This window comes from Primulina eburnea, chromosome 15 (genome assembly GCF_022965805.1).
Source record: "Primulina eburnea isolate SZY01 chromosome 15, ASM2296580v1, whole genome shotgun sequence".
Taxonomy (NCBI): Eukaryota; Viridiplantae; Streptophyta; class Magnoliopsida; order Lamiales; family Gesneriaceae; genus Primulina; species Primulina eburnea.
Window position 1 is genome coordinate 30913158 of NC_133115.1, and position 16275 is coordinate 30929432.

The 16275-nt window shown below is 32.8% G+C and overlaps 1 protein-coding gene across 4 annotated transcripts; it reads left to right on the forward strand.

The window, feature by feature from the left end:
• Positions 1-11774: 11774 nt before the first annotated feature.
• Positions 11775-16195, forward strand: LOC140813741 (beta-amyrin synthase 1). 4 transcript variants are annotated; one of them, XM_073172421.1, is made up of 16 exons: positions 11775-11956; positions 12324-12550; positions 12796-12981; positions 13077-13166; positions 13257-13454; positions 13560-13644; positions 13750-13916; positions 14005-14307; positions 14399-14518; positions 14596-14718; positions 14809-14964; positions 15080-15126; positions 15234-15377; positions 15486-15663; positions 15745-15825; positions 15912-16195. In XM_073172421.1, the coding sequence occupies exons 2-16, from the start codon at positions 12350-12352 to the stop codon at positions 16113-16115; spliced, it is 2283 nt and encodes a 760-aa protein (XP_073028522.1). In that variant the 5' UTR covers positions 11775-11956; positions 12324-12349; the 3' UTR covers positions 16116-16195. The 4 variants fall into 4 exon arrangements, with proteins under 4 accessions (XP_073028522.1, XP_073028523.1, XP_073028524.1 ...); XM_073172422.1 differs by having other exon boundaries at positions 12329-12550; XM_073172423.1 differs by lacking the exon at positions 11775-11956 and having other exon boundaries at positions 12237-12550; positions 15745-15821.
• Positions 16196-16275: the final 80 nt, after the last annotated feature.

The following is a 16275-nucleotide window of genomic DNA, read 5'->3' on the forward strand; positions in this document are numbered from 1 at the left end:
CAGGGACTATGAGCTGATTTTACTACATAGATGATGAAAATTGTAAAAAGACAAATATATTGAACAAAAATTATGATTTTCCATTTTTATTATGTATATGATTTTTTATTATTTTATATAAAATCTGATTTAAACCGGGACAATCATTCAAAACACCAATTGTATAAGCATTCATCACGAGCAGAAAAACACTAATAAAAATTAAAATATCAAATCAGTTAGTATATTTTGTCTCAAATTTAGCAGGTATCGATCAACTAGGTGATGTATAATAAGTCGAAAATAATTCTAGCTAGAATAATTGTGTGTCACATCCAAAATATACGAACCATTATTTGTTCTAACCAAGATTTGCCTTCATAATTTGTCAGATTATATTAATGTGTTTTGTTCAGTGCCCATTACTAAAGGTATTTGTCAAGGAAAATGGATACTTATAAATATATATTTTTAAGTAAAATGTGTGATTATTAGTTGCATTATATTTATATCTCACGTCGTTGAATTTGTGAATAAATATAAAATAAAGTACAACTAATATATACAGAAAAAATTAAAACTGGAAAATGACGATCACCCGGCTGGCCTTGCTTCACCACTTCTTAGTGGTTTTCCACTTGCAATAAAAAGTGTTCGTTGTTTTATTTGAAAAAAAAAAAAACAATTGTTAATGGTACTGATTTCGACTGTTCTAACAAGCTTGAATAATATTATATCCCAACAATTTATCTTCAAATAATTGTATTTCTGTAATAAATTATGAGAACCGAACTCATAACATTATATTGACTCTGATATTAATTGTCAGGATCAAAAGCTTATCAGTAGGACAAAAGTTGTAGATGTTAGTCGAAGCGTATTTTATTTCGTTATACACGTGGTAGCCCATAGTGGACTTACTTGGGTGCTAATAGGTCGGTTTGTTAGATCAACGAGTCCAAAGACTTGCCACACCAAATTTTTTTCCCATAATACCATTAATTTTTGAGTGAAAATAATTACAATTCAATAAAATAAAACCTCAAATATTAACTTTCAAAATTATTAACCTCGTTATATTTCACATAAAAAATGTATTTTATATAAATATATGTTTTATATTTAAATTCAATTTTGTGCACGGATTGGGTGCAAAAATTTGCTAGTATTATAAAGAGAGACATTAACAAACTTTGTATGACCACTTCAAATTGTAATTAACACTTTCATTTTTAATAATTTACTAATATATTAATATAAATTAACACAAAATTTAAAAATACAATGTTGTATTTAACGTCAAACAATATTAATCATAAAAACGATTATATAAGCACAAAAGCGTTCATCCCAATCGCTAGTTGTAATAAGGTGTGTGATTGATTTTGTTTCTTTAGAAAAAATATTGTCACGTCAAATCATGTAAGTTTGTATCCGGTAATAATTTAAAAATAGTCTATAATTTAATGAAACTTAGCTCCCATTATTAAATGAATTTGATTCGAATTGGGTACATCGAACTAGATCAAATTTACATGTTTAACCATGTTAATTGACCTAAAACCTAGAGTAAATATAAATTTTCATTTTTAATTGGTCTATTACCTTCTCATTCTCTCATCGTGTATGACATTAAATTTACAAAAGCAACAAACGTGTGTCTATATATATATATATATACTAGTACAACGACGCACGCGTTGCGTGCTTGTACGATATGTTTTTATAATTTATTTGATTCCTATTTAAATGAGGATCAAAATATATTTATAAGAAATAATGAGTGGCTACATTATAATTTTGATATATGAACTAAAAAATAAATTAAAAAAGAATAAAAAAGACCCAAGCAAAAATTGAACCTACAACCTCATGATTAAGAAACATAGGCTTTATCCACTAAACTACATGTGACTTGCTTTTATTCTTTAACACTTTATTAATATATATAATTAGTAATGTAGAGAGTGGGGTTGAAGGGTATTTTAGGTATTTTAAAAAACAGACCAAGGAAGTTACTCTAACCTACTCAGCCTTAATAAATAGTAAGAGATATATATATATATATGTGTATATATATATATATGTGTATATATATATATATATGTGTATATATATATATATATATATATATATATATATATATATATATATAGAGTTTTGATATGCTGCACACCTATCGTATACACCTATGTGAGCACCGATGAGGTGTCACTCACTTATTGGATGTGATGAAATATAGAAAAATTGTGCATCCAATGGGTGTGTGACACCTCATCGGTGCTCACATAGGTGTGCACGGTGGGTGTGTAGCATATCAAAACTCTATATATATGTATATATATATATATATATATATATATATAACCCATGGCTTTTCCTTTGGAATACGCTCAAATCTTTCGAACTGTTTTCTCGCATCAAGCGTGCATTTCTCGTATTCATTGGGAAGTTAATTCGGTCGCTAAGACTCTTGCTTTTCGAGCTTGTATCTTGAAGAGAGGTCTTGATCAGGGGTGTAAACAAACCGATCAAGTTCATGAGTTTTTTGAGATGATTTGAAAAATATGATTCGTTTTGAGCTTATTAAATTCGACCCAAACTCGAGCCCAAATTACTTTTTTCGATAGTCCGCGAGCTGTTTGCGAGTTTTAGTATTTTATTAATATGTTATAATTATATATTAAATAAATAAATTTCTAGTCTTCCGAGTACTTATTTCGAGTAATAATTCAAATAGTTCGTAAAATCTTTCGAACCGAACTCGAACTCGAGATCTATCTTTAATTATAACCGAATTCGAGCGAAAATTTTAAAAATTTTCGAACTTCAACACGAGCTTGGACTCGAATATAAAAATTCGAGCCCGGTTCGAAACTTCAAATTTGTCTGTGTACGTTACATACATTTTAAATATTTATGGCCCATAATTGCTCCAAAATACTTTATATATCCAGCCCCATTACAGATAGTTTTTTTTTTTTTTTTTTGTGTGTGGATGAAAATATATAAGATTTCATTATCAACCAATTAATGTACAAAAGGAATAAAAAACAAGGGACAAAACTCCTTGGAGTCGAACAGTATCCTTGAGCAAAACTAAAAGAAGCAAGACTATGAACTACTTGGCTGGTAGCACGTCTACAATATTAGACAAACCACTGCGTAGCCTGCATGCACGATCGGTTAATGAACTCGACAATAGTAGCTTCCTTAGAAAAAAATGACGGATCACAAATAGCTCTCACCGAAAACTATTGTCAAAGTTGTGAACTAATTGACTACTGCAGTCGAATTTATTGAGCCATTTTCGATAATTTATGTGGTGGAATTTGCGTCAGAAATTTATTTGAATTTTTAATGTTTGTTGTGATGAAAAGTTCTATTTTTCTATTGATATTTTGTATTGACGATGCATTGATAATTGTACATGGTAATTTTCTAAACTTGTATCGTGGATGGTTTTTCATTTTTTATTTTCTTTTGTAGTTAGTATGGTTATTTTATTTATCCACGACTGAAAATTTGAAATTGTGTAGTTTGATTTTTGTGGAGGTTTTTTCTGTTTTTATTTCATGCAATATTAGTCTTAGGTAAAATTCTGTTTGGAGTTGTAGATATGGTTAAATATGATTTAAAATGAGTAACATTACTCGTCAAAACTGAATTGTATGGAACTGAAACTCGAGCTACTAGGTGATATAAAAAATGAAAAAGTTTTATATAAGTTTGATATAATTCATCACGAAAGGTTTATAATATTTATATAATTTCTGAATTATGTAGTCGATTAGTAGAAACCGAAAAGACACAACATTATCACATAATTGGTAGACTAGTTATTCTTGTTTTAACGCATCATGTTGCAGTAAATGGAACGATCATTCTCGGTTATGAAACTTCTCATAACTTTTTGTAAGGACCGTGTATCGTATTATCGTAAATATTATGTGGATTATCGATAATTCATGAAATTGTCATGTGATTATGTGTATGATGTATATCATGACAATGAAAATGAAAAAATAGGTTGTGATAATAAAAGATTGTATTAGAAATTGATTTGTGTTTGAAACGTGTGCTGAACCGCAACAGAAAAGTGACACATGTTACGATTTTTAGCATAATTAATTGAGTATTAGTCCAAATGACTTGAGACCAATTTCATTAGAAAGCTAATACATAGTACTAAAACTTTCATGTCTTGAGTTTTGTCCAAATCCATTTGGAAATAGGGGCAAAATCATCCCGAAGTGCATCATGTGCGTTGCAGTTCCTACACTGACACATTTTGGGAGAATGAGCATAACTCTTGCATTCGATAACCAAATTGAGTGCGGTCAGTGGCAAATGAAATCCAAGACATAGATCTACAACTTTCATGTTGACCACTTTTGCTAATTCAGAACCTACAATAGCGTTTCGGACAGAGCAAAGCGCACACCCGCGCAGAACTACGCGCACGGGCAGAACAGGCCGCGCGCCCGCGCGTGTTTCAGTGCCACCGCGCGCTGTGTCCTGTTGTGCACGATTAAGAGGTGCTAAGGATGAGTTTTTGAACATATTTCTTCATTTCATTGCTGAAGTTTCGAGAGAAATGAGAGGAAATTGATTTCTCTCGTACGAAATCACTTTGAAACGTTATCCAAACGCGAAACAAATTATATATTCGTAATCCTCGCGTCGAGAGCTTCCTTTTGAGGTAAGTTTCTTCTAGTTTCACTACAACAAAAACGCCCTACGACAACGGATTTTATCCGTTGTCGTAGGCCATTTTCGACTGTTGTAACTGAGGGTGTTGTTGAAAGTGTCTTCAACGACAACGGTTTTAAACCGTTGTCTTTTCTTCCAACGACAACGGTTTCACAACGGTGTAAAACCATTGTATTTTCTACCAAAGACAACGAAAAATGCTATTAAAATTTGCGACGGCATTGAAAACCGTCGCAAAAGAAATCCGTTGTCGTAGGTGCACTTTGCGACGGTTTTCAGAAACCGTCGCTAACATTTGGCGACGGTTCTCAAAACCGTCGCAAATTACATTTGCGACGGAAATCATAAAAAGCTGTCGCTAAATGTAGCGACAGTTGTCATGTGGAAATACCGTCGCTATATTGCGACAGTTTACAGGTCCGTCGCTAATATTTTAGGTAAAATAAAAAAAAATTTTAAGAATTTTATTAATCTGTGTTGTAAATTGGTACAATCTTGTAAGAGATAAAAACTTTAAGTGTCGTGAAGTGATAAAATCGTGTGAAAGATAAAATTTTAATTGTTTTGAAATGGTAAAAAAATCGTGTAAGATATAAAAATTTTAAGTGTTGTGGAGTGATAAAATTGTGTAAGAAATAAAAATTTTAAGTGTTATGAAGGTGTAAATGAGAAAAATTTAAGTTTGGGGAAGTGAAATGGAAGAAAATAGAGTGAATTTGTATGTATTTATAGAGAGTGGTGGAAAAAAATGGAGGGAGAAATAGGCGGGATCGAATTTTTGAAATTTGCGACAGGTATTTGCTAAACCGTCGCTAAATATAGCGACGGTATATTGTATACGTCGCTAATTGGCGACGGGTATTTGTTAAACCGTTGCTAAATACAGCGACATTATATTGTATACGTCGCTAATTTGCGACTGGTGTGTGCTAAACTGTCGCTAATGTGCGACGGTTTTTTCTAAACTGTCGCTATTTTGCGACGGGTATTTTCATAACCGTCGCTAAAAATGAGGGACATTTAGGCGGGATTGAATTTTTGAATTTTGCAACGGGTTCGGCTAAACAGTCGCTAATAGCGACGGTTGTGTTTTCTAAAACCGTCGCTAATTAACGTTGTGTTTTCTAAAACCCTTGTCCGTTGTGAAAAAATACACGCAAATACTACAAATTATTTTAAAAAAATTCTACGACAACGGTTTTTAAAAACCGTTGTCGTTGCCCAAAAAAAACAAGCTAATAGACAACGGTTATGAAAAACCGTTGTCGTAGGCCAAAAAAAACACGCTAATAGACAACGGTTTTTATAAACCGTTGTCGTAGACCAAGAAAACACGCTAATAGACAACGGTTTTGATATACCCGTCGCGAAATTTAGATCGGCGACGGTTTTATTTAAACATGTCGCAATATTTAGCGACGGATATAGAAATGCCGTCGCTAAATATGGATTTGTCTTACACGATACATTAGCGACGGGTTATATAAAAGCGTCGCCAAATGTAGATCGGCGACGGAATTTGAAGAAAAACCGTCGCTAAATTTCGTTTTATCCCAAAAAAAAAAAAACTCAAATACAACGGTTTCTTAAAACCGTTGTCGTAGCCCAAAAAAAACACGCTCAACGACAACGGTTTTTAAAAACCGTTGTCGTAGCTAAGAAAAAACACGCACAACGACAACGGGTTTAAAAACCGTTGTCGTTGAGCGTGTTTTTTTGTGGGCTACGACAACGGTTTTTAAAAACCGTTGTGGTAGACCATAAAAAACACGGTCATAGACAACGGTTTTTAAAAACCGTTGTCGTAGACATATCAACGACAACGGTTTTTAAGAAACTGTTGTCTTTTAGCGGGTTTTTTAAGCCTACGACAACGGTTTCAGGAGAAACCGTTGTTAAATGACATACCACAACGGTTTTTTGTAAAACCGTTGTCTCTGATGTGTTGTTGAAAGCCATATTTCTTGTAGTGTTTCAGCACATTTATTTATTGAAGTGCTGGAATATCATGTATTTGAAGTTGAGATACATATATGTGATAAAATAACCGACAAGAAACTCGTATTCGAAGTCGGAATTGAATTATGTTATGATTTCAATTTGATATGAATTTTCAAAGTTTCAAAAAATATTTGAAATTTATATTGTTGATTTTGAATGATTTTAATGATTGAAATGAATATGTTATTGATGTAGATAGATTATATACTGATATCTTCATCAACTGGAACGAAGAATTGAGATATGTTGCAACCGGGTAACATACGACATGTACCTGTATTATATGATATATGTTTGATTGATTTGATTGAGAATACATGTCTATATGCCTGATTTGTTGAGTTTATGTGGCATACATGACATGCACGTTGAGCTATGATCTTTGGATACCTTGATATGATTGGATTTGATTCTGGGATTTGTGAACACGATGCTATGTTTGGCATTATGTGGCCCTTAAAACATAGACATTAGTGGCCCCGATGATTGATTGAGATTTGGGATTTGATGGCGCTTTGTCGACGCTATCATACGAGTATCCCTGATTGAGGCCGGTGTGCCAGCTCGAGCATTGATTTGATAACGATTCGATTGATTCTGACATGTGCTCAGTGGATGAGCATTTGACCTGATACCTCCACGACATACATGCATTGCATATCATAAATCATTGTTTAGATATCTGTGGTATATATTATGGTTGCTTCAGACTGAGCTTTGCTCACCCCAGAAGGGGCTGTTGTTGTCTTTGTATGTTGACAATGACAGATACTTCAGGTTATCAGGAGACTGGAGATGGTACTTCTGGAGGGAGTCATGGTTGATTTGAGGTTTCGTGGTCTTTCCCAGTATATATGTATATGTATCTATATACCAAGGTATGTCACGAGGATAAGAGTTTGTTTGTATGTATTTGATCTGGATTATGTGTGGGCTTGTTTTATATTGTGACATGTTAAGACGAGAATATATTATATACTATTTTTAGTATTATAATTACAGTTGACACGTTTTGGGCTCATTGTATAGAAAATTTAAACTCTTTTTCTGCTGTTATTAACTAACCCTAATCAGATTATATTGTAATAACAATTAGGAGTTAAGGGCCCCACACTTTTCTTCGGAATAAGATGAAAGAAGAGTTCTTGGCAGATTATTATGCTGATTGACAGAACCATGCATACCAGCAGATATTTTGGTCTTTATGAAAATTACGCGGAGTCGATAAGATCGCTCACATTTTTCATAAAAATCAACATCATCTGAAATGATATTTTCAGTAATAGCATATGATTCGTCTTTCCGTATAGCATAATCAATATCCATCCACCCTAATTGAAGAATAATTCTTTCTTTCCATAATTTATAATTATCGTCCTTCAGTTCATGAATGTCGCATTTCATATAAAAAAATCGTAAGATGTCTAACTGTATAAAAATATAACATGCTTATTATTTTTAAAATTTTGAGGTAATATCATGTTTTACCAATGTAAATAATGTTTTGAAAAATCAAGTGACATAAAATTTGCTTGTGGGCTAAAATTTTAATTTAATAAGATTTTTTTGGGACTTTACGATAAAACTATCAAAATATATTTTCCTTTAACTTCTGTAGGTACATTAAGAAAAATATAATTTTATATTTTAGCCTAATTAGTTATATAAACATAACAAAATCTCTGTAGGGTAAAATTTATTATGTTTATATAGTTAATTGAAATTGATGTCTATTATGTGATTCAAATCCACTTAATACATAATTTTCCATAATTAAGGATGATGTGACTATTCTTCAATTATTTAAAATTATACGACACTTTCCACGAGTGTTCCCAAGAAAGATAGGTAGAGCTAAGACCCTTTAAATGCCTAAATCCTAGACAGAGCAATGTTCATCAGGGAGACCAGTGGCTAGTCAAGACAGTTTAAACCGATATATGAAAAACTCTCTTAGATCATGTTTTCTTGCATCACCTTATAATTATTAGTTAACTTAATTGTTCACATTTATGCGAGTCTTTATAAACCCAAACTTTTCATTAAATAATTTTATATTCACAATTTTTACTTAATATGTTCATTTAAAATTATAAACAACTTTATATAAATTAATACGAATATAATGTGAATTTCAACGTTCTGATATCTCATATTAAAATCATAAAAAATATTTGTGATTTTAATTTAGTATATTAATATTATTCCACTTAATATTATATGTATACACACATAAACAATAAATTATACATATAAAAACAAAATAAATATTTTTATACACAAACTAGAGTACAGAAAAAATTTAGAACTATTCTTAATGTGTTTATATTATTTAACTAAATACTATATGTATAACAAATTATACATATAACTTTAGTAACACAATTTTTATTTTTATTATTATTATTTTAAAAAACAATAATAATAAAAAACAATACATTTACCGACAATTGAACAATTGAAGTCTTGTGTGTGTCTATTTTCAATTCAATACACCGAATGTTTTGTCAGAATGATTGAATACAATCATTTCATTTAGCTTCTGAATTCAATTGCTACAATCACGAATGACAACTTTCGAAGTCTTCTTCTTTATCCTCTCAATATTATAAACCAGTTGCTCATATTTATGCTCTTAATTTTTTTTTTTTATTTCAAAAACAAATCTACAATTTTCAAGATTTCAAACGAGAACTTCAAATTGCAACTTTCTATATCTAGAAGAAATTCTTCGATAAATTTCTAAATATTATTATGTTTGAACTTCAAATTTCATGTTTCTTAGGCAAATTTTCATAAATAACTTTTTCCAAAATTTCATGATATCCGATTTTTCGAAAATGAAAACAAATATTTTCAAGACAGATGTATCACGGCTTTAATACCAATGTCAGAATTTTTATTAAATTCATGATTATACAAATATATGAACATTATAAACAATATGCGGAAGCAGATCGAGGGCGTTGTCTCCGATTTCCTCTGATTGAAGCCTTCTAAGCATTCCAACACTTTTTGTAGATAGTGTATTTTGTTCTTATGAGGTGTGTGCTTAGAGATCTCACTTACCAGTATTTATAGGCCTCTCATATCATAAATGAGTGATTGCAGGAGCCTCATTTTTATGTATTATTTTTATTTTTATTATTAAATATAGGAGAATAATATCACAATGCCTAGCTATTTAATATAAAATTTTAGGTGAAATTCCCAAAAGTAGAGTAAAAATCTGAGTTTGAATTTATCTAAGATATTTTTTTAAAAAAAAAGAGATATTACAAGTTCAACACATACAATTTCGCACGTCATCAATATGATGTTATTTATCTAATTTTAACATTTAGACATAAATAAAAAATAAATAAATAGTAGATAGAATCTAGCCGCATGAGTTTTACGCCACCTCACGATTAATTGGATGCATCCTGGTAATAATAATCATAAAGTAACTTCCACTGAGATTTCTTAGTGAATGTAAAAGTATAAAACGTTTCCACTATGAGTCCACTTCTAAGTTGACCCCAATTAATTATTGTATTGACTCAACAAAAGAACATGAATGTAAAACGTTTCCAATATATAAAGCACTTGATCTAGAAGAAAAAGAACATGATACGTTGTCTAGGTAAGAATTCGAGTTGATAGAGTAAGTATACGTTTGATCAATGGTCAGGAGTTTGACTTTTCTTACCAACAACTTTTTTCGGCAAAAATTTATCACACACGACTCGTTCAATGAGGTTTACATTGTGTGGTTTCCATACTCACTGCGTACCGAAAAATACTGACTACGAGTTCTCACGTGATAAAAAAATTTGACAGCCTTGTATATTATTATTTCTGAATCAGTGACTTGTGTATGACTAGCTTAATGCGATCAAATTTAAAATATTTCCCAATATATGAAAATGGAAATAAAAGAAATGATAAAAGGGTTCTTAAATACGCACAAAATAAATTTGATGGAAGACAGCAATTTGAAAAACGCTTGATTCATCTTTGTGGTGCGGGTGCCGCATATCATAGGACTTTAATACATCAAATTCAAGTATCACAAAGCGTACATTCACATAACGTCGTGATAACCTGTATTGATACGTGGTATGAAATAATAGAAAAGGCGATATATGAATAATTTGTCTGAGTGTAATTAATTATACGACGTCGAGTGGGTGAGATTAGTGTGAATTAGCAATAAAAAAAGACTCATCAACCATACCACACCATTAGTATTTAGTATATTGCTAGTGCTGTATTTCTTTTCAAGATATAAAGTAAGATTTAGACATTTTTCTTGTCATTTTATAACACATTATTAAAAAATTAGTCCAATGTTTTTATTAAAAAAATAATTAACAATTATGTGATTAAATTATTTAATTTAATCCATAAATGCGAATAGTGTTTGTTTTAGGAATCTTACAATGGACAAAATTTAAGCTACTATCATTATTCATTAGTTATCGACAATTGATGGGATCTCCATTGATCGACGCACAAAAGCATAATTAGATTCTTGATCTTGAAATTATTATTCATCTTAGAAATCTTCAATTGAATTTTACAAAATAAATTCCTTTAATTTTTTTTTAAAAAAATTAAAATTAAAAAGTTTAATTTTAATATTCTCTCTTAATTCTTACGCGGGATTTATGTAGACTATCACCAGTGGTATCCATATTGACCTGAGCATTAATTATAGATTACCACCTCAATTTTTGACTCCCACTACGAACACTCGAAAAAGTACAAGAAATGGCATAATACCAACATATGCATATTTATAATTTAAATAAGAATATTTCTCTCGTGAGACGGTCTCACGAATATTTATAGACGGGTCAATTCTACCAATATTCACAATAAAAAATAATATTCTTAGCATAAAAAGTAATATTTTTTTATGGATGACCCAAATAAGAGATCTGTCTCACAAAATACGACCCGTGAGACCGTCTCACACAAGAGTTTGTCTTTAAATAATAATTATCGATTAATACATCGTTTACGACCCCTCAGTCTCTCTCTCTATATATATATTATATATAGTCATCTGTATTTACCAACAAAAAAAGCACAGCTTTATTTTGCCAACCCACAAAGGTTTTAGGAGTGAAAGCACCCAAAATCTTTACCTACAAAAGACTGCCCAATATCATACATGAAGATATCAAATTGGAACCAAATCAACTGAATTGTCCACAAAATTCCGGGATCAACCTTTTTTTTTATACTATATACTCAAGCCGATTTTCAGGGAAAGGTATATCAATAACTGTTCAACTTGATTCATAAGTTGCAATGGAAATTTGCTGTTTAATTTGATGCATGGATTTTTTTGTTTTTAAATCTGGTCACGTATTTTATTACATGAAAAGTTGCGAATATTGGAGTGTTTCGTAAGATATATGCTGAAACTTGCTTGATCATGTGTGTGCCGTTGCAAACTTTTTGTTTAGTTCCTTGTGTTCGTCAACTTCAGTAACTAAACTCCACGCAACATACATGCTATGCTACCGATTTGCTTAAAACGATGAGAAGAAGAAACCGAACATCATGTAAAACTAATAAATCAGGCCGCCGCCATCTTCTTCCATACAATTTTCAGCTATTCTTGATCAACCTTGCAGGTTAGCTAGGGAAAAAAAACTGAAATATGTGGAGACTAAAGATTGCTGAAGGAGTTGACAGTCCTTACCTTTACAGCACCAATAATTACGTTGGTCGGCAGACGTGGGAGTTCGACCCGAATTACGGGACACCGGAGCTCCGTCAAGAAGCGGAGGATGCCCGTCGGCAGTTTTGGGACAACCGGGACCAGGTCAAGCCTAGCAGTGATCTCTTGTGGAGGATTCAGGTTCAATGAAAATTAACCGCATGCATTATATTCTTGTTGATATATATATATATATATATATTGAGCTTGTTGATTTAATTTTGTTGATTAGATTATGGCATTTTGAATTTTCATATGTCATTAACAAAGTCAATATTTTAGAAAATGAAAAAAATGAGGTTATTCCACAAATTATTCAAATCTATTTTGATGATGAAGATGATGATTTATTATAATATTTTAAATCATCAAATTTTAATGATCAGTTCCTGCATGAAAAGAATTTCAAACAACAAATCGCCCAAGTGAAGGTTGGTGATGATGAAGACATAACTTACGAGGCGACCACCGCCACGCTGCGTAGAGCGGTCCACTTCTTCTCAGCTTTGCAAGCCAGTGACGGTCACTGGCCGGCCGAAAATGCCGGTCCCTTGTTCTTTCTTCAACCTCTTGTGAGTCGTTTGTCACACAATATTTGGTCTCAAAGCCATATTTCTTGCGAAATGTATTTGTATAAACAAATGGTAATTAAAATTTTCATATGCAGGTCATGATCCTTTATATTACAGGCCATCTCAACACCATTTTTCCATTAGAACATCGTAAAGAAATTCTCCGTTACATGCATTGTCACCAGGTGTGAATTATTATAACGAAATAAATTCATGTTCTTGATTGATGATTAAATATAATAATGGTCTCGAAAATAAATAATTGCAATCCATAGAATGAAGACGGTGGCTGGGGTCTACACATAGAAGGCCACAGCACTATGTTCTGCACTGCACTCAGTTACATTTGTATGCGTATACTCGGAGAAGGGCCAGATGCTGGGGAAAACAACGCGTGTGCTAGAGCAAGAAAATGGATACTCGATCATGGAACTGTTACGGCTATACCATCTTGGGGAAAAACATGGCTTTCTGTATGTTACATACACTATGCTATCACAACTCTGTGTCTTTCTGGATTGAATTATATATTCTTAATCAGGAAAATGATTACAACTTTTTATTAATTTTTCGTGTAGATACTAGGATTATTTGACTGGTCTGGAAGCAACCCAATGCCGCCTGAGTTTTGGCTTCTCCCATCTTTTCTCCCTATGCATCCAGGTACGGACATGTACATATACATATATAAACATTCATACATATGTCTATGTGCGCGCGCGCATTAGTACTCATAATGTGATTATGTTTTTCTCAACTAAAATGCAGCAAAAATGTGGTGCTACTGCCGAATGGTATACATGCCAATGTCATATTTATACGGCAAGAGATTTGTAGGACCTATCACTCCCCTCATTTTACAGTTAAGAGAGGAATTATATGATCAGCCCTATGAACAAATCAACTGGAGAAGCGTACGACATCGCTGTGCAAAGGTAAATCGTTGATCACTGGTGCAAATTCTCTTTTTCTCACTTCTCTGTTACTTGAAAACAAGTTTGTAAATTTTAAACTTGAATGCAGGAGGATCTGTATTATCCTCACCCATTAATACAAGATTTGATATGGGACAGTTGTTACATATTAACCGAGCCTTTCTTGACTCGTTGGCCATTAAACAAGCTAAGAGAAAAGGCTCTCCAAGTGACTATGAAGCACATCCATTATGAAGATGAAAATAGCAGATATATCACAATCGGATGCGTCGAAAAGGTGTTGTGTATGTTGGCTTGTTGGGTTGAGGATCCAAATGGAGACTATTTCAAGAAACATCTTGCTAGAATCCCTGACTATATATGGGTTGCTGAAGATGGCATGAAAATGCAGGTAATTCAGTAATTATCTAGACACCAAACATGATATTTTCTAATTTTAAATGGATAGATATTGAAAGAAACAAATTGGATTTGAAATGCAGAGTTTTGGAAGTCAAGAATGGGATACTGGTTTCGCAATTCAAGCGTTGTTAGCTAGTAATTTGAGCGACGAAATAGGCGAGACTTTAAAGAAAGGGCATGATTTCATCAAAAAATCTCAGGTATTTATAATTCTAGTTAAGTTTTTTAATTAATGTGTTGACTTGGTTGAAATGTGCTGCTGAAATTGAACATGCAGGTAAAAGAGGATCCTTCGGGTGACTTTAAAAGTATGTACCGCCATATCTCTAAAGGGTCATGGACATTTTCGGATCAGGATCATGGATGGCAAGTGTCAGATTGTACCGCTGAAGGATTGAAGGTATCCCTCCTTGTCTGTAAAGAAAAACGATAGATTCTTGGAAACGGAGTGCTTATTTGTTCGACGTTTTTCTTGTTTCCTTTTTGTTAGTGCTGCCTTCTCTTCGCTCTGATGCCTGCGGAAATTGTTGGAGAAAAAATGGAAGCTCAAGGACTGTACAATGCTGTAAACATATTGATTTCTCTGCAGAGCAAAAATGGTGGTTTAGCAGCATGGGAGCCTGCAGGAGCCTCAGACTGGTTGGAGGTATATATTCTTGATCAAAACAAGAATTCATCTTTAAGAAACATGCTTTTGTGATAAATTCTATTGATTTCTCGCACCAAGAATCCAAATAAATTTTTTTTTTTTGATTCGATAGGTGCTCAACCCTACCGAGTTCTTCGCTGATATTGTCGTAGAGCACGAGTAAGATTCATCTAATCATCTTCATCCCATTACCCCTTTTATTAGTTTCTTTGAGTAACACACGTTTGATTTCAAATAATCTTTAATGAGATTTTCGATGTATGTAGGTATGTTGAGTGCACTTCATCAGCAATCCAAGCTCTTGTTCTGTTCAAGAAGTTGTATCCCGAGCACAGGAAAAAAGAAATAAAGAACTTCATCACCAAGGCTGCTGGATACCTCGAAGATATTCAAAGGCCTGATGGATCATGGTATACATTTTTCATCCATTTAATCAAAATAATTTCAGAAGATCAATTTTACACACTCATGTGATGTTATCTTAAATGGTTTCTTTCCTTAATTTGTTTGTCGAAAAGGTATGGAAACTGGGGCGTTTGCTTTACATATGGCTGTTGGTTTGCACTGGGAGGACTTGCTGCTGCTGGCAAAACCTACAATAATTGTTTGGCTGTTCGGAAAGGTGTCGATTTTCTACTGAAAGCACAGAGGGACGATGGTGGTTGGGGAGAAAGCTACCTTTCATGCCCAAACAAGGTAATTTTCAATTTATCCTATCCATCCTATCCTAATAATCAAGTGTATGTAAGATTCATCTAATACATATATAAGAGACAGGTGTACGTGCCATTGGAACACAACCGGTCGAACTTGGTGCACACTGCATGGGCTTTGATGGGTCTGATCCATTCAGGGCAGGTGAGCAACCTCTTGCTACAAAATCCCATTTCTAATTAAAACCAATATCACTAAAAGTTGAGTCTCTTGCTCTGTGTAAACAACAGGCCGAGAGAGATCCAACACCTCTCCACCGTGGAGCAAAGCTTCTGATAAACTCCCAGCTTGAAAATGGTGATTTCCCTCAGCAAGAAATCACGGGTGTTTTTATGAAAAACTGCATGTTACATTACGCAGCATATAGAAATATTTACCCACTGTGGGGGCTTGCTGAATATCGCAATCGTGTTCCACTGACTTCATCATCATGAACAAACGTATAGTAGTAAAATACTTTTCTTTTCTTTTTTCGAATGAAAAATAATATGCATAGCTTTTGGTTCTTTTGTTTGTTGCAAGTACTGTTTCTCCATGGCCACTACTATTCGTAAAAGCAATCATATCGTTGAAAATAATCTTATGTTTCACTTA

Bases quoted from the DNA above. Each gene is read 5' to 3' on its own strand.
- LOC140813741 (XM_073172421.1), top strand. From the start codon at position 12,350: ATGTGGAGACTAAAGATTGCTGAAGGAGTTGACAGTCCTTACCTTTAC. The intron at 12,551-12,795 runs GTTCAATGAAAA...TTTAATGATCAG, and splicing joins ATCTCTTGTGGAGGATTCAG to TTCCTGCATGAAAAGAATTT. The intron at 13,645-13,749 runs GTACGGACATGT...ACTAAAATGCAG, and splicing joins TTTTCTCCCTATGCATCCAG to CAAAAATGTGGTGCTACTGC.